Source organism: Peromyscus maniculatus, chromosome 12 (assembly GCF_049852395.1).
Source record: "Peromyscus maniculatus bairdii isolate BWxNUB_F1_BW_parent chromosome 12, HU_Pman_BW_mat_3.1, whole genome shotgun sequence".
NCBI lineage: Eukaryota > Metazoa > Chordata > Mammalia > Rodentia > Cricetidae > Peromyscus > Peromyscus maniculatus.
In genome coordinates this window covers 36234224-36253236 of record NC_134863.1, presented here as the reverse complement: position 1 = coordinate 36253236, position 19013 = coordinate 36234224, and the positions used below count along the sequence as shown (strand labels likewise).

At 40.6% G+C, this 19013-nt stretch overlaps 1 protein-coding gene across 1 annotated transcript in view; it reads left to right on the top strand.

Annotated features, from left to right (window-relative positions):
• LOC102908738 (OX-2 membrane glycoprotein-like) overlaps positions 1-19013 on the top strand; it is a 38623-nt gene that overhangs the window by 8756 nt on the left and 10854 nt on the right. The window contains exons 2-3 of the mRNA XM_076548883.1: positions 5978-6316; positions 6957-7256. Coding sequence (XP_076404998.1) covers positions 5978-6316; positions 6957-7256 — 639 coding nt within the window. The remainder of the gene's footprint in view (positions 1-5977; positions 6317-6956; positions 7257-19013) is intronic.

Here is a 19013-nt window from a genome sequence, read left to right as displayed (position 1 = left end):
ACAACCTTGTATATTTACACTTATAGAAAGATTATTGATATTGACAGATATTCATTGTGTGGTTTCACCAAGAGAATTATCTTTTGAGTGGACCATGTAGTTTGACCATATTCACTTCTGATAACCCCTCTTTTCACTCTTCCCCTATTCTCCCTTTGTCTTTTCACTATCACATTTCCTTTCCACAGACTCCTGCTTTCAATTCATAAATTAAATGCATACATATAGTTTACATATTTATACAATTTCTGGAATCCACCAATGAGAGAAAACTTGACATTTGTCTTTCTGAGGCTTGCTTATTTTGCTTACATGTCAATGGCCAGTTATATCCATTGTCTATCAAAGTCTTCTTTATTTTTAATGTCCTTCTTTATGAATCAACAAGACTTCATTATATATATGTACACACACACACACACACACACACACACACACACACACACACACATATATATATATATATATATATATATATATATATATATATATATATATTTTCCAAATTTTCCTCATTAATTCATCTGTTATTGGGTACTTATACTGATTCCATTGGTTGTTTTTGTTAATGATGCTATAATGAATGTGAGTGTGCAAGTATCTCTGTGGGATATTGACTTAGAATCCCTCCTGTGGTGAGTTGCACTGTGGATGTGCTAGTTACAGTTCACAAACAGTGTCAAAGGATACCCTTTCCCTGCATAATTGCCAGCATTTGTTGTTATTCCAAATGAGGTGAGATGGAATCTCAGTGTAGTTTTAATTTTCACTTTCCTCATGGCTAAGGATGTTGAGCATTATTTTTCATGTGTTTATGGATATTTGTACTTCACCTTTTCAAACTTTTTATTAGTTCTTTTGAAGTTTATACAACATAAATTGATCATATTCACCATATCCCTAACTCCTACCAGTTCCAGCCCTCTTCCCTACTCACTTTTTGTGTTCTATTTTTGTCGTTATTGTTTGATTGGTTGACTTGGGGGTTGGAAATTTTGGTTTGCTTTGGTTGTTTTGGTGGTTCATTCGATTGTCTGTCATTGATTACAGAGGAGCATTGTGTGAATATATATATGCAGGCCAATTACTAATACTGGTGCTGAGAAGACAAGGCCAATAGAATTCTTCAGAAAATAGCATTATCTCCTAGTTAAAGGTCTGGCTTCTGGTTCCTCATCAATAGTTTCCCAAGGTGATTATATTTGTTTTGTTTAGATAAGATAGAATACAGGAAGAATGATAGGAAGATGGGAAACAAAAAAGACTTCCTCATCCTGGAGTCAGGTCTGTTCGAGTACAATTTACCAACAATTGATATGATGGTTACTATCATAAAGATATGCTTCCTCTCATTTGTAGTCATTTGCTATTAAAATAGCGATGAATAAGATATAAGACCCCAAAATATATGGCTTTAAGTACAGTCTCATTTCCCTCTTCTGGACAGTTTCTGGGAATCTCAGACAATTTTAAATTCTTTCCTATCAGGATATGACTGAACACAAATTTCCCACTGGAGGGAGGTGCTGGATTTTGCCCTGTTGGGAATAGATTAGGTCTTGTGAACAAGTGGGTAAGGGAACTTCCCCCTTTTATTCTGCCTTAATGTAAATTCATTTCCCTAAGGTCACAGACCACATACACCTCAACCATATGAACAAATATTTGCCTTTCTATGACTGTAGATATTGGAACTTCTCCTTTAATCTCTAAATGGTTTACAGTAATGATATTGAAGTTTCCTGCTTTCCTGGAATCCTACTTCCCAGGTGCTTCTTGGATACCATTCTATAACCTTGTTAATGTTTATATGTAACCCATAAAATATATATCTTGAAAACCCACACAAATCCTATATAGGACTATTATAAAGACAAAGAAGTGTAATGTCCATTTGAGAAGGCCATACCCACATATAGGTGTGTGTTACTGTTTTCACTCTTTAAAAAAACCTATACCCATGCTCTGGGTAGTGTCTTTTGCTTAACTCTCATGCTTAAAATGTATATAAAAGTATCTTATTTAAACCTTTCCCAGTAGGATAACACTGAATACCTCCCTATACACAATTTGTGTCCAGGCATCTGAGGGGTAGGAGAATTTTATATACATATATGCACATGTATACAATGTATATGTATATGATGTATATTTATAGCTACATCATCTATATCTATATTATCAAATATGTGTATCTGTTTCTATATGTATTTCATCTTTATCTATATATCTGTATCTGTATTTCTATCTATATCTGTATCCATATTTAGCTATATCCAGTCAGATAGATTTTATGAGTAAGCCAATGAAGGCCAATCTGTCCTTGAATTCACCTGTTAATTAAAAAAAACCTGTTTCCCATCACATGATGAGGCACAAACACACTTAAGTTAACAGTCCATCTGCTCATTTAGACCATTTAGATAAGGGTCCACTTCATTCTGGCCCCTGGAGATTAGTTCCTCCCTCCACCTAGACTCATGATAGGAACCCCCAGAAAAGAACTCATGACTCACATGTGTGATCCTTTTGTGTGCAAAGCTTTTTAAACGGGGAAGTGAATTTCAGTCTCATTTGGAAGTTCAGCTAGAAAAGAAGAGATTTTGACAGTGAAGACTTTCACCCACAGATAAAATGAACTCTTCACTCCCTTTCCTTCTCCATCTCTTAATGCTTCATATTTGCACACAAGAGTCAGATAACACTCTTTCTTTTTTTTTGAATTTTTAGGATATTTAATTTCTTTTTTATGTCATATTTTTATTATTTTTGTATGTCTCCTTTTCCTTACTAAATAAACAAGGATTCCATGAAAGAGTTCTCACAGTAGCTTTCAAACGGATATTAATTACATAATTTATAAAAATCAGGAAGCTAAAAATAGTTTAGCTTTATATGCTTGAGAAATAATGCATAATAACATGTATAAATAAGAAAGGTGTTAATCCAGTGCATTTTCTTTTTTGTATAATCATTTTTTTATTAAGAAATTTTCTACTCACTCCTCATGCTATCCACAGACCCCCCTCCTTCCTACTCCCATCTCCCAGCCCTCCCTCCCAAGCCACTCACATCCCCACATCCCCCAAATCAAGGTCTCCCGTGGGGAGTCATCAGAGCCCAGCACACTGAGCCTAGGCAGGTCCAAGCCCCTTCTCACTGCACCTAGGCTGTGCAAGATGTCACACCACAGGCACTGGATTCCCAGAAGCCTGCCCATGCACCAGGGACAGATCCCGATCCTCCTGCCTGGGTTCCCCCCAAACAGTTCGAGCCAAGCAACCATGTTCCATGTCCAGAGTGCCTAGTCCAGTCCCATGGGGGCTCCACAGCCACCAGTCCACAGTTCATGGGTTTCCACTAGTGTGGCCACGTCTTCCCATCATGATCTCGACCTCCCTCACCTGGTATCTCTCCTCTCTCTCATCAGTTGGATTCCCGGAACTCAGACTGGTATCTGGCCTTGACCCTGTGAAGGAGAAGTGGTTGAGATCTACATGAGTGGACTGAGTGTGTGTGTGGGGGGGAGGTGGCAGAGGGCGAGGATTGGGGCATGAGAACAGAGGGAAATGGGAGCGTCAAGCTGGAACAGGGACATTTCTCCTGCCTTGTTATTGGTCATTTAGTTCTTTAATAGACCATCAGGTGTTTTAGACAGGCACAGTAACACAGCTTCACACACCTTAAAATAATATTCTACAACAAGTCCTGTTACAACATTATCCTCATCTCTGTTCCCTGGTACCTACTTCTGTCTTAGTCATTGTTCTATTGTTATGAAGAGACACCATGACCAAGGCAATTCTTATAAAAGAAAACATTTAATTGGGCGCTTGCTCACAGTTTTAGAGGTTTAGTACATTACCTTCATGGCAGGGAGCATGGTGGCATTCAAGCAGACACGGTAGCTGAGAATTCTACATCTGGATCCACAGGCAGCAGGAAGAGACAGACACTGGGCCTGGCTTGAACTTTTAATAGCTCAAACAGCACCTTCAGTGACACACTTACTCCAACAAGGCCACACCTACTCCGGAAGGCCACACCTCCTAATTTCTCTAAGTAATCTGACTCCCTGGGGACCACATGTTCAAATATAGAAGCGTATGGTGGCCATTTTTATTCAAACTCCCACACTGTCCTTATCCTAGCTCCTGATATCAAACATTATGGGTTTATTTTACCTGTTGATAACTTTACAAATAATACCCATGTCCATTTAACAACTATTTCTTTGTTTCTGGTTCTTTAAATATATTGGTAGGATTTATCCACAATATTAGAGGAAATTGTGGTGGTATTCTAATTGTACTGAAATGTGACTTTGATTGTATGTTAATAAATAAAGTTGCCTGGGGGTCAGAGCTATTAGAGCCATACACAGCATGTGGCAGTGGTGGCGCATGCCTTTAATCCCATAGATCTCTGTGTGTTCAGGGATATAGCCAGCATTGGAGACATATGCCTTTAAGACCTGCGGGGCTGTACGTACAGACAGTGATGAGGCAGTCACGTGCTTGGGTTTACAACCAATGAGAAGGCAGAATGACTATGAAACGACTTACACACAGGGAAATAGCTCTCTTTCGGGAAGCTAGGACCACTGCAGGAGGAAGGGTGAGATTTTAGCTCTGAGCTCTGAACTCTCGGCTTTCTCTTTTACATTGGTTCTGTGTTTCTTATTTAATAAGATGGTTGGTTACATCTACAGGAAATATAGTTTTTAAATCTCATTTTGAATGAGTTTCTTTGTGTAGTATTATAATTCGTGCAATCTATTATTTTTTAACATATTTTATTATTTATTTGAGAATTTCATATAATGCATTTTGATCATATTTAGCCCCTAATACTCAAACTCCTCTCAGACCCACCTTCACTTTCCCACTCCAGTTTCATGTCCCTTTAAAATAATAACCTACTGAGTCCAATGTGTCCTGTCCTGATACCCATAAGTATGAGCCCATTCACTGCAATATGGTTCAAAATATATTCTCAATTGGCAATTTTGTTTTGATCATGACAAATAATATTCATATGAACATCTTTATTTGTGTTTTGGAGAATATATTCATGCACTTCTATGAGGTTTATATTACGAGTAGACTTACTTCTTGTAGACAATGCTATGTTCAGTGATAACACCAAGGGTTTCCACTATGTACCCAGCAGAATTTACACTGCCTTCAGCAGTGAATATGAGATATATTGTTTCTCCACATTCTTAGACTTGACATCCTTTGCCTTCCATTTTAGACATCTAGTGCACACATAGTCCTCAGTTTAACCTATTTTCTTGATGAAAAAGTTGACCACTTTAAGTAAGTACATGAACAATCCAGCCAGGCATGGAATCATATATACTTTATGGAACATATATACTTACATGCATTAGTAATATGATACAGGCTTAGTCATATATATGTATAATAAGTATATAAACATATGCATATATTGCCTTACGTTTATTAATTTATAATTCTTAATTTTTACCATTAGTAAGTATGTATTAAGTAATATATGTGAGAAACCATTTTAGAAACAAGATATTCAAAGTGGAAGAACATATTGTAGTTCTCTTTCTTCTCTTTGTCTTTATCTTTGTCTCTGTGTCTCTGTGTTTGTCAGTCTGTCTCTCTCTCTCCTACCTCTGAGAGTCCAATACAGGGCCTTGGATGTGCCAGGCCCCACACATTCAATGTCTATCATTCTACCACTGATAATGTGCATAGAATCTCTAGAATTTTTCCTCTTTATTGAGACATAGTCTCAACTATGTATCATAGGTTGGTCTGGGATGCACAAACCTCCTTCCTCAGTCTGGAGTGTGTCATCACCCATGCCTCATTTTTTTTTTTTTTTTATTGAGCAGAAGAGGCAACAAAGTGGTAATCATAAGGCAGGTAGACGAGAGCTACTTGAATAGTCTGTAGAAGTATGGAAGTATATATCTCTTAACAACAAACCTCATTTTCAGAGTCTTCACAGAGGATAAAGCATAACAGTTACGAGACAGCTGTCCTAGGAAGAAACGTGACCATCTTCTGCAATGTGACAAGTCTGGCAACTGTTGAGCAAATCACCTGGCAGAAAGTTCAAGGCTCTTTGCTTCAAAATATCGGCACTTACAGCCATAAATATGGAGAAAATATTCTCCCCCCATATGTAAACAGGCTGCACTGCCAGATCCTGGAGCCCAATGCCTCCTTCATAACTATCCAAGGAGTGACATTTGAAGATGAAGCCTGCTACAAGTGTCTGTTCAACACCTTTCCACATGGTAGTCATGGAGAACAAACCTGCCTGAACATTCTAAGTATATAACCCTTTCTCTAGGGTCCTGCAATGGGGGTAGATAGTGTTGAGTTATAGTGTTTAAGGACATTGTCCAGAGAAAGAAAGTTAGATGTTGAAAAACTGATGTTGATGAGTCCAGGTAACTTAGAAGAGAAAATGATGGAGGCCAATGGAGATTGTGTGCTGAGGCAGAATCTTCTCCCACCTCATATCACTTCTTTACATTACACTGCACTGGCTTCCATTAAGTGGAAAAACCCCAGGAAGAGCATCAGAATTTTGTTACTAAAGCAAGGAGAGGATATGAGAGAAGAGACATCAGGGAAGAGAAAAGAAAGGTGAAGCCTGAGGGAATTAGGGTTCACCAATCTTCAAATAACCAATATGTCCTAGTAGTAGTTGCTTATTGTGCTGCTGTAAGTGTGAGGTGCTGGGGGTGTGTAATATAATTCATAGATGCATAGAAGTTGGGACAGCAGTCAAGTGAAGAGAGGAAGAGGTATTGGAAGTTTTATGACATGTGAGGGGAGGTATCCAAGAGGGATATGTTTTCAGCATTAATGTGTCATATGAAAAGTGGGGAAACACCATTCTTTAACAGCAGAGGATTTGGTACGACATACCATTGTATGAATTTTGTTTCTCACTCTTTGCCTCAGCTGTCTCTGAATTAGCAACTGAACTCAATCCTGTTCCTGGATCTGAAGATCTCCTCAACCTCCGTTGTTCAGCTGTGGGAAAGCCTGCTCCTGGCATCTCCATTTATCCTTCACAAGCCCTAGTGCCCACACAAGAAGAATACTTTACTAAGAACCCGAATACCACAGTGACTGTCACTAAAGTACACAACATCTCTTTGAAAACTGTGAGGTCCTTAAATCTTCAAGACCTAGTTGTATCCATGACTCACCCTCTAAGAAATGAAGACAAGATAGTTCCTCTGCCAGTAAATCAAGAAGGTAAGTGGAAGTGACAGCAAATCAAAAGGGACAGCTGGAACTGGGAAAACAGCTTAGTCTGCAAAATGCTTGCCATGAGACTATGGAAACTCAAGTTTTAACACAGCAACACCATAAAAAGCCAGGCATGTCTGTGTGTCCTTGTGATCACAGTGCTGGAGAGACAAGGAAGCCAACTCCCTGGGTCTCACTGGCCCAGCCAGCCTAGAGCAACCAGGGACTCCGGGGAGTGCCACAAATTGGACAGCACATCTTATTGATCTCTGGCTTCCATAGCACATATATTCTCTCTCTCTCTCTCTCTCTCTCTCTCTCTCTCTCTCTCTCTCTCTCTCTCTCTCTCCCTCCCTCCCTCCCTCTCTCATACACAGACATGGATGTATATATGCACAGACATACTACACACATGTATACAGAAATGAAAGAGAGAAAATAGATATTTATCTTTTAAAGGAGGCCTGCATGTCCAGCTTTCAGACCTCTTCCCAAGGTAGCTAAAAGAATGCCTTCAGAGCATGGATGTTCAAGTGCTTCTATGGTAGAATCTGGAGTCCTTTGGAAGTATATAGCTGAATCATTTGGTAATTATCTTTTTAAATATTTGTGGTGCCTCCAAACCAATGTTCATAGTATCTGTATTAATTTGCAACCCAATTAGCAGTGAGTAAGCATTCCTCTTTTCCCCACATCTTCATAAACAGCTGCTGTCCTTTTTCTTCTTAATAGTCCTCTGACTGGGGTGAAGTGGTATCTCAAAGTAGTTTTATTTGTAATTCCCTGATGACTACAGACATTGAGTACTTTTAAAATTAGTTACTGAAGGGCTACAAAGATGACTCAGTGGTTCTGTGAATTGGCTGCCCTTCCAGAGGATGGAATTGGAGTCCTAGAATCTATAAGGCAGCTAAGAACTCTCTGCAATCCCAATTCTAAGTGATCTTATGCCATCTTTTGGCTTCTGTGGGCACTAGACACATACAGTGTACAAATACATGTTCAGGCAAACTACACATACATATAAACTAATCATAAATCTAATTTCTAGAAAAACTAATGTCTATGTCTTAGTTTTGATTTCTATTGCTGTGAAGAGACACCATGATCACAGCAACTTTTATAAAGGAAAACATTTAATTGGGGCTGGCTTACAGTCCAGAGGTTCAGTCCATTATCCTCATGGTGGAAAACACAGCAGAATTCAGGCAGACATAGTGCTGGAGAGGTTACTAAGAGTTCTATATCTTGATCTGCAGACAGCAGGAGACTGTGTCACACTAGGTGTATTGAGCATATGCGACCTGCCCCCACAATGACACATTTCCTCCAACAAGGCCACACCCTCTAATAGTGCCACTTACTATGGGCCAAGCATACAAACACATGAGTCTATGGGAGCTACACCTATTCAAACCACCACATTTCACTCCCTGGCCCCCATAAGCTTGTAGCCATAACTTAATATAGAAATGCACTGTCTAACTTCAAATATCCCCATAGTCTATAACAGTTACAAACTTGTTTCTAATTCCAAAGTCTCTTCTGAGACTCATGCAATCTCTTAACTGTAATGCCCTGTAAATTCAAAATAAAAAAGCAGACAACATACTTCCAACATATAATGCCACAGGATATATATTGCCATTCCAAAACCCAGGGAAAAGGAACATAGTGAGGAAATATTGGACCAAAGCAAGACCGAAAACCAGCTGCACAAACTCCAAACCCTGCATCTCCATGTCTGATGTCAAAATGCTCTTTAGATCTCCAACTTCTTTCAGCTTTGTTGACAGCAACACACTCTTTTCTCTTGGGCTGGTTCCACTCCATGTCAAGACAGAACATAACCATCAACAACAACAAAAAAAAAATGTCACGATTCCTGATTAGGATCATCCTTTGTTTACTACCAGTAAGAAAAATCCCACGTTGGACTATTTCACTCTCCGGCATTGGTCAAAGGACATGAGAGCTGGTTCTGGAGCATGCAGTTTCTCACACAGGTGTCCCCAGAGGAATACCAGGGACAAAGTCACGTGAGGCCTCTCCCGTACAGAGGCTGTCTCACAGGGGCAGCGAGGACACCCACTAGTTTGTGGAGATCCCTGAGAGAGTATGATTCTTAAAATCTGGACTGTACATAATTCACATCAGCCCTGTTCAGGTACTCACTGGAAGAAAGATGCAGCTGTTTGCCAGAACTCAGCACTCCACTCTAGATCAGCCATGTGGCCATGATGGCTTTCTCACAAGTGATATTCTCTAGTTTAAAGGATAATTATGTTGGGCTACAGATTTGCTATTTCCAAGGATGACTTGGAGTTCATCACTCATCACTTGATTTGAGTAACCATCCCAATATCAACCATCTATTGAAAAAAGAAACTCTTCAAAGAATGACTTCTCACTCTGTAAGAAATAAGCTAGAAACAGCAAAGTAAAAAAACTCTAATGGCTGATACTGAGATTAAATTGTGTTCAATATGGGATCTAGTGGCTTACTGCAAAAACCAGACCTGGAGAGCTGTAGAATTACACATATGCTCACCATCAAAATAACTTACATGAAACTGCTTCTGGCATAGATCAAGAGGTTAAGATTAAAAAAATAAAAACAATGGATTGAACCTGCATGTTTCATTGCTCATAAACTTGCACACACTATTGTTCTGCAAAAAGGACAACTGCAGCAAAGAAAAATGGCCCTTTTGCAAACAAGCCTAAAAGTACCCCCCCCAAAAAAATAACATGCATATATGTATAAAGTGTTACTATTAAACGCAATGCTATCTCTAGCGGGGGGAATTAACTGCATAGGTTAAAAAAGAAAAACAAAAAACCATGTGCAACATCTTAAGCCAGTAAAGCACCAAAATAAAAAAAAAAATTAAAAGCCCACCAAAAATCACTTTTCATAATGATTAACATAGAAGCACAAAATATCGACCATAAGTCAGGAAGCAATTACCTGGACAGATACAATGTCCACTGTTGAAAGAATTTTTCTTCAATTTAAATGTCTTTTCTCATCTCTAAAGAAACCTTAAAGTGCTAACTTTACTTATATAAAGCAGGCAAATTCTTCAAGTAATTTGCTACGCCAATTTTTATCAGCCTAAACAAGGAACTAAAAATAGCAAGTGAAGTGAAAAGGGCAGAGCACCTGACCGGTTCCACACAGGTAGACACCCCAGAGAACGTCACCTACCATCCCGCCTTTCTTCACTGCACTGCACAAGCTAACAGATTAAGTATCTGTTTTCTTACATTAACTCCCTAGGATTTGCTAAGGTTTTTGCAAGTCACTAGGTAACACATACAGTCCTAAGGAAATAATGTCACTTAAAAATCAGCACTGGACACTAAAGCGAGCTTGTGTGTGTCTACTGCCTTAAACTAAAAGTGAGGCATTGCTTACAAACTGTGACGAGCTGTCCTTCACCGGCCGGCTCACTACTCCTGCCCCTCGGCTGCTTTTTCAAGGAAGTATTCATTAACCAGATGGCAATTGAGGTGCTTGCTGTAATCCTTTTCCTTTCTGAAAGACCGATCACAGAAAATACAAACAAACTCTCTCTCGGTTATTTTAACTGCCAACCCCTCCTTCCCACTTTTTGAACTTGTTTCTTGTGGCACTGGCCGAGCCCCATGCAGCCCAGAATCATCACTTCCCTCGGACATATTATCACTCAGGTCACTTCCATCATGGCTGTGGATGCCTTCGTCTTCATCAATGTCCGGTGACTCATTTTCAGCCAAAGTGATAGGAGGCAAGGCCGTTACGGTTGGTGATGGGACAGGAGGCAATGGTGACGCCGGTTCAGGTGCTGAGGCTTTCACAGGGACACTCTCTGGGTTCTGCTCAGTGTCCACTTCCATTTCACAAAGCCCAGCTGAACCAGTCTGACACTTAGCATGTAACGTTTCACCACCTGACCCATTTGAGTTTTGTTCCGAGGATAAGACACTGGTAGATTCCTTGGGAGCAGCAAGTGTAGCTAGACTCTTGCCAGCTTCCTCCGTTCCCACTTTCTTGAGAGGGGCCATTTTATTTCCTTCCCCATCAGAGCCAATTTCTTGGTCCTTGGGTGTCTCGTCTCTTCTTGAGTTTCCCTTTGGAAGATCCTGTGCACGCCTGCTTCCCTTCAGAAGCTGGCTATCTCTAACAGGCACTAAGCCAACTTCAATAAGGACTTGCTCCTGCCGCACCACCTCACTCCGCATGCCCGACTTCTCCTTGGTACTCTCTTTTCGGGGAGAAGACCTTTTGGTGACTAGTTTCACTTGAAGAGGTGGCTCCATGACAGCAGGAGGCTCTTTCTGAACAGATCCCATGTGAGGAGGCCCTGTCTGAGCAACCTCCACCTGAGCATGGTCCAAAGGACAAAGCAGCTTCTTCTGACAATGTCCCCACTGAGACTCCATGGGAGGAGGCGGCTCCATCTGATCAGGCTCCATGGGAGGAGGAGGCTCCATCTGATCAGGCTCCATGGGAGGAGGCTCTTCCATCTGAGTAAGCTCCATGGGAAGAGGTTGCTCCATCTTTGAAGACTCCGTGGGAGGAGGCGGCTCCCTCTGAGGAAGCTCCAGGGGAGAAGGCAGCTCCCTCTGAGCAGGCTCCAGGGGAGGAGGCGGCTCCCTCCGAGGAGGCTCCAGGGGAGAAGATAGCTCCATCTGAGCAGGCCCAGTCTGAGCAATATCCATGGGAGAAGGAAACCCGGGCTGAGTAGAGCCTGTAGGGGTGACCACCACCTGAGTGAGCGCAGGACCGGAAGAGACCTCCTCCTGAGCCAGCTCCATGGAAGGTGGCTCTGCCGGAGCCGTCTCCTTCTGCATCTCCTGAGCAGGTCTGCTGCCTTTCTTACTTGATTTACCTTTTTGAGGTTTCTTCTTTGCACCTTTTTTAATGGAAGTATTTTGCTTTTATTTGTCCCCCTTAGTCTCCTCCGTCTTGCTGTCATCCTTTGGCACCTCGGTACTATTTTTGGATTTGCTTTCCATCTTTTTTTTTCTTTTTTGTCACTGGTTCCTCGTTCACAGGCTCATCTGACGGATGGGCTTCAGCATCCACCTTTCTTTTGTTCTTCTTGGCTTTACTGACTTTTTCTTTATCATTTCCTGTATGTACATCTATGTGTTTCGTCTCTGCTGCCTTAGTCTCCATCACGGATTTCCGAGTTCTGGTAGTTACCTGGACCACTGAGGCATTGCCACAAGACTTCTTCTCTTTTGAAACATCCTTTTTCTCTAGATATTAGGATAGCTACATCAGCTTGTTTCTTAGGTCCATTTGCTTGGAAAGCCTTTTCCCAGCTCTTTACTCAGAGGTAGTGTGTCTTTGAAGTTAAGGTGTGTTTCTTGTATGCAGCAGATGGATGGGTTCTGTTTTCTTATCCATTCTGTTAGCCTGTGTCTTTTTATAGGTGAGTTGAGACTATTGATATTGATGGATATTAATGACCAGTGATTGTTAATTCCTGTTATTTTTTGTGGTTGTGTTGTGTTGATCTTCTGTGGTGTATGTTGGTGTGGGATTATCTATTGCTTGATTTTTCATGGATGTGTTTAGCTTCTTTGGGTTGAATTTTCCCTTCTAGTGCTTTCTGTAGGGCTGGGTTTGTGGACAGGTATTGATTAAATCTGGTTTTATCCTGGAATATTTTGTTTACTCCGCCTATGGTGATTGAGAGTTCTGCTGGGTATAATAGTCTGGGCTGGCATCCGTGGTCTCTTAGTGTCTGCATGAGATTTGTCCATGATCTTCTAGCTTTCATAGTCTCTATTGAGTAGTCTGGTGTTATTCTGATGGGTTTGCCTTTATATGTTACTTGGTCTTTTTCCTTTGCGGCTCTTAATATTTTTTCTTTGTTCTGTGTGTTTAGTGTTTTGATTATTATGTGGCGAGGGGACTTTTTTTTGGATCCAGCCTATTCGGTGTTCTGTAAGATTCTTGTATCTTCATAGGTATTTCTTTCTTTAGGTTAGGAAAGTTTTTTTCTATGATTTTGTTGAATATGTTTTCTGTGCCTTTGAGTTGGTATTCTTCTCCTTTTTCTATCCCTATTATTCTTAGGTTTGGTCTTTTCATGGTGTCCCAAATTTCCTGGACATTTTGTGTTACGACTTTTTTGTCTTTAGTGTTTTCTTTGACTGACGAATCTATTTTCTCTATTGTGTCTTCAGTGTCAGAGATTCTCTGTTCCATCTCTTGCAATCGGTGGTTATGCTTGTTTCTGTAGTTCCTGTTTGTTTAGTCAGGATTTCTATTTCCAGCATTCCCTCAGCATGTGTTTTCTTTATTGTCTCAAATTCATTTTTCAGATCTTGGAATGTTTCTTTCATCTGTTTAATTGCTTTTTCTTGGCTTGATTTGATTTCTTCCCATTTTTTGTTCGTTTTTTCTTCCATTTCTTTAAGGGAAGTTTTTATTTCCTCTTTAAGGTAGTTTTTCATTTCCTCTTTAAGGAAAGTTTTTATTTCCTCTTTAAGGTAGTTTTTCATTTCCTCTTTAAGGAAAGTTTTTATTTCCTCTTTGAAGGAATGTTTTATTTCTTCTTTAAGGGCCTCTATCATCTTCTTAAAGTCATTTTTAGGGTTGATTTCTTCTGTTTCTTCTGTCATGGTATGTTTAGGTCTTGCAGGTGTAGAATCACTAGATTCTGATGTTGCCATATAGGTCTTTATGTTGTTGCCTGTATTTTTGCACTGGTGTCTACTCATCTCTTCCTCTGTGCGGTGCAGGTGGTGTCTGTGTCTGAGAGTACCTCTCTTGTTCTAATTTTTAGTCTTGGTTTAGTAGGGGTTCTTGGTTAAATTGGTGCTATTGGGCTGTTTCTTCAGGGACAGCTGATTTCAGTCGGTGAATTATATACTTATGATTCTGGTGATCTGGTTTGGTGGCTGGGTAGCGCCTTCTTCTGTGTTCCCAGGTCACGTTTTGTTCATTTGTCAACTCCTCAGCTGATCTTGTTTCTTCAGACTTCAAACTGTAGGCATCTGAATCTTCTCCCAGATGGGTTTCACCTGAGCAGGGTAGTCGCACCAAAACCTCCAAGTTGATGGGTTTCACAGGATCAGCAGCTGGGCCCCGGGTTGTCCTCAGATGGAGCGTCCAGATTCGTTCTGGCTCCGACCCACGGAGACAGCCTCTTCCCCAGGTGCTGGGGTTAGGGGCGTCCCTGTTCCAAACTGCGTCCGCTTGTCTCCGTCCCTGGGCCTGTCCACTTCTGCGGTCTGCTGCCATAGGCCTACCTGCGTCTGCTTGTCTCCGCCGCTGGGTCTGTCTGCCTCTGCGGGCCACCGCTGTGCCCATCTACCTCTGTGGGCCGCTGCGGGCCTACCTGCGTCTGCTTGTCTCTGCTGCCGGGCCTGTCTCTGGCTTACACTTTCATACCGTAGTTCATCACAGAAGGAAGTCAGGACAGAAACTCAAGCAGGGCAGGAACCTGGAGGCAGGAGCTGATGCAGAGGCCATGGAGGGGTGCTGCTTACTAGTTTGCTCCATCTTTATGAGTTTTTCACTGAAAAGACCCATAGACTTTTTTCCCTTGACACTTCGTTTTTAATAAGATAGGATTTACCCCATTATAGTGTATAACTTGAAGGTTGTTGGTATTTTCTAAGTACTTTGCAACAACCACTGATGTCTAATTACAGAACATTTCCACAACTCCCTGAAGAAACCAAACACCTTCTAACAGTGGCAAAATTTCCAGTAACTGACGTGAGTGGCCTTCCCATTGCCTGGTAGTTACCAACTTATTATTATTATTATTATTATTATTATTATTATTATTATTATTATTATTTGGTTTTTTGAGACTTTCAGGGATCATTTCTATAGTTGGTAACCAGCTTATTTTTATGATGCTGGATTCATCTACTGTGGTTACTTTGTGTAAATGCAATAATATACATGTTTCTATTTGGCTGTAATTTCTTTCATGTAGCAGAGTTTTCAAAGGTTCATCCATGTGGTAACATGTATCAACACTTCAATTTTTATATGAGTAAGAAGTATTCTATAGTTTAGATATACCACACTTGATTTATCTTGGACTCAGTTCATAGATGTTTGGATTATTTATAGTTATGGCTGATGTAAATAAATCTTCAAGCATTTGTGTACGAGGTTTTACATAAGCATATACTTCAGTTCCCTGGCAATAATACACCCAGAACTGGATTTGGGGTTATATGATAGATTAAATTTTTCATGTTTTCAAGAGCTGCCAGTAGTCAAACTATTTTAAGTTTCCAGCAGCCAGCCATGTAAGACTGTTTTTTGTCTGAATCCTACCAATACTTGTTACTCTATTTTCAAAAATGATCATACTTACCGTAGTAATGGGTATGAATAATCAGTATCTCATTTTAGCACTCCATACTTTTTAACCATAACTATTAAGTCCTCATTCTCCACTTCAAGGAAGCTAAGAAACTAATGTATGTCTCATATGTATATTTCATATGAGTGAAACTGCACATATGGTCTTTGTAGTAAATGGTTTTATAGCTTCCCCAAAAGGATATTTACTTTTACTGTGCTTAGAGTTATGGTAGGCACAGTTTCCTTAAACGAGTTAAAATACATAGGAAAGGGCTGGGGCTAATTGCTCAGGGTAGAGTGCTTGCTTGCCATGGAGAAGGCTCTGAGTTTGATCTCTAGCACTGGAAAAAAATGGAAAGAATAAAAACAGTTTAAAATGTGCCCCGTCTGAAGCTAAAGCTCTTCCTGCTTTTTACTCTTGTCTCCTGGAGGGTAACTATGAAGATTTAAGCCTGAGGTAAATACATAGCTCTTTGCCCTTGCAAATATTTACCTCATTTTTTTTTATTACTGTGCTAGATTGCTGCCATCTGCTCAGCTTTCAACAGCTCAGTTTTTTTATTAAAAAAATTTTTATTCATTTTACATACCAACCACAAATCTCCATCTCATCCCTCTTCCCACTGCCCCCCCCAGTCTCCCCACCCCATCATCCCCTCCTCCAAAAGGGGACAGACTTCAGTGGGGAGTCAGCAAAGCCTGGTGTACTCAGTCGAGGCAGGAACAAGCCCCTCCCTCTTGCATCAAGGCTGAGCAAATTGTCCAACCATAGGTAATGGGTTCCACAAAGCCAGCTTATGCACCTGGGATATATCCTGATCCCACGGCCAGGGGCCCCTCAAACAGACCAAGCTACACAACTGTCTCCTGTTTGCGGAGGGTCTAGTCTGGTCCCATGCAGGCTCCACAGCTGTTGGTCTAAAGTTAGTGAGTTCCTATGAGCTTGATTTAGTTGTCTCTGTAGATTTCCTCATCATGATCTTGACCAACGCCCTTGCTTATATAATCCTTTCCTCTCTTTGACTGAACTCCCAGAGCTCAGCCTGGTATTTGGCTATGGATCTCTGCATCTGTTTTCATCAGTTACTGATGAAGGCTCTATGATGACAGTTAGGGTATTCACCAACCTGATTACAAGGGTAGGGCAGTTCTGGCAACCTCTCCACTTTTGCTAGTAGTCTAATCTGGGGTCATCCTTGTGGATTCCTGGTAATTTTCCTAGGACTAGGTTTCTCCTTTATCCTATAATGTCTCCTTCTATCAAGATATCTCTTTCCTTGCTCTTGCACTCCATCCCTTCCCCAGCTTGACCATCCCGTTACCTCATGTTCTCATCCCCCATCCCCCCCCCCTTATGAAGATGTAATTTTTTTCTCCTTCCCAAGGTGATCCATGTGACCCTCGTAAGTCCTCCTTTTTTTCTTTGCTTCTCTGAGCTGTGGGTTGTAGTCTGATTATCCTTTGTTTTACATCTAGGATCTATCCACTTATGAGTGAGTACATACCATATTTGTCTTTCTGGGTCTGAGTTACCTCACTCAGGAAGATGTTTTCTAGTTCCATCCATTTGCAAGCAAATTTCATGATGTCATTGTTTTTACAGCTGAGTAATACTCCATTGTGTGCATGTACCACATTTTCTTTATCCATTCCTCGGTTGAGGGGCATCCAGGTTGTTTCCAGGTTTTGACTATTATGAATAGTAGTGCTATGAATATAGTTGAACAAGTGTTCTTGTGGTATGATTGAGCATTCCTTGGGTATATGAGCAAGACTGATATCATTGGGTCTTGAGGTAGACTGATTCCCAATTTTCAGAAAAGTCACCATAATGATTTCCAAAGTGGCTGTACAAGTTTGCACTGCCACCAACAGTGGAGGAGTGTTCCCCTTGTTCTACATCCTCTCCAGCATAAGCTCTCATCAGTGTTTTTGATCTTAGCCATTCTGACAGGTGTAAGATGGTATGTCAGAGTTGTTTTGATTTGCACTTTCCTGATGATTAAGGATGTTGAGCAACTCTTTAAATGTCTTTTGTCCATTTGAGATTCTTCTGTTGAGAATTCTGTTTAGACCTGTAGCCTATTTTGGATCATTTGTTATCTTGATGTCTGGTTTCTTGAGTTCTTTATATATTTTGGAGACCAGCCCTGTGGTGATATTTTATTTGTGCTCTAACAAATAAAGCTTGCCTGGGGATCAAAGGAAAAACCCAGCCACGATATTAAAAATAGAGTCAGGCAGTGGTAGCACACATCTTTAATCCTAGCATTCAGGACGCATAGATTCATATGGATCTCTATGAGTTCAAGGCCACACTGGGAACAGAGCTAGACATGGTGGCACATGCCTTTAATCCCAGCATTAGTTGACCATAGAGGTCTGGAGGTCTGTACAGATAGACAGAAAGTGATAGAGCTGAGTGGAAAGAGGAAGTGATGTAGCTGGGTGGAGAGAGGAAGTAAGATGACAGGGCACATAAAGCTATATAAGCGTGAGTATACAGGAAGTAGCTCTCTTGAGCTGAGGATTTCCTAGCAGTAAGAACTTGTGGCTTGGTCTGTTCTCTTCCTCTGATCTCTCAGTTTTCATGCCAATATCTGGTTCCAGGTTTCTTATTAATAAGACCTTTTAAGATTCGTGTTACACAGTCCTGTGCCAGATTGGGGTTGGTGAAGATCTTTTCCCATTCTGTAGGCTGTTGTTTTGTCTTATTGACTGCGTCCTTTGCCTTACAGAAGTTTCTCAGTTTCAGAAGGTCCCATTTATTAATTGTTGCTCTCAGTGTCTGTGCTACTGGTGTTATATTTAGGAAGTGGTCTCCTGTGCCAATGCATTCTAGGCTACCTCCCACTTTCTCTTCTATCAGGTTTAGTGTAGCTGGATTTATGTTGAGGTCTTTGATCCACTTAGACTTCTGTTTTGTACATGGCGATAGATATGGATCTATTTGCAATTGTCTACATGTTGACATCCAGTTATGCCAGCAACCTTTTTCGAAGATACTTTCTTTTTTCTTATGCACACTTTTGGCTTCTTTGTCAAACATCAATTGCTCATAGGTGTATGGAGTAATGTCAGGGTTTTTAATTCAATTCCATTGGTCTATGCTGGTTTTTATGCTCATATGAAGCTATTTTTATTACTATCAGTCTATAGTAGAGCTTGAAGTCAGGGATGGTAATGCCTCTATAAGCTGCTTTATTGTAAAGGATTATTTTGGCTATCCTAGGTTTTTTGTTTTTCCATATGAAGTTGAGTATTGTTCTTCTGAGGTCTGTGAAGAATTGTGTTGGGATTATGATGGGGATTGCATTGAATTTGTAGATTGCTTTTGGTAAGATTATCATTTTTATTATGTTGGTTCTACCTATCCATGATCATGGGAGATCTTTCCATTTTCCAATATCTTCAATTTCTTTTTTCAGAGA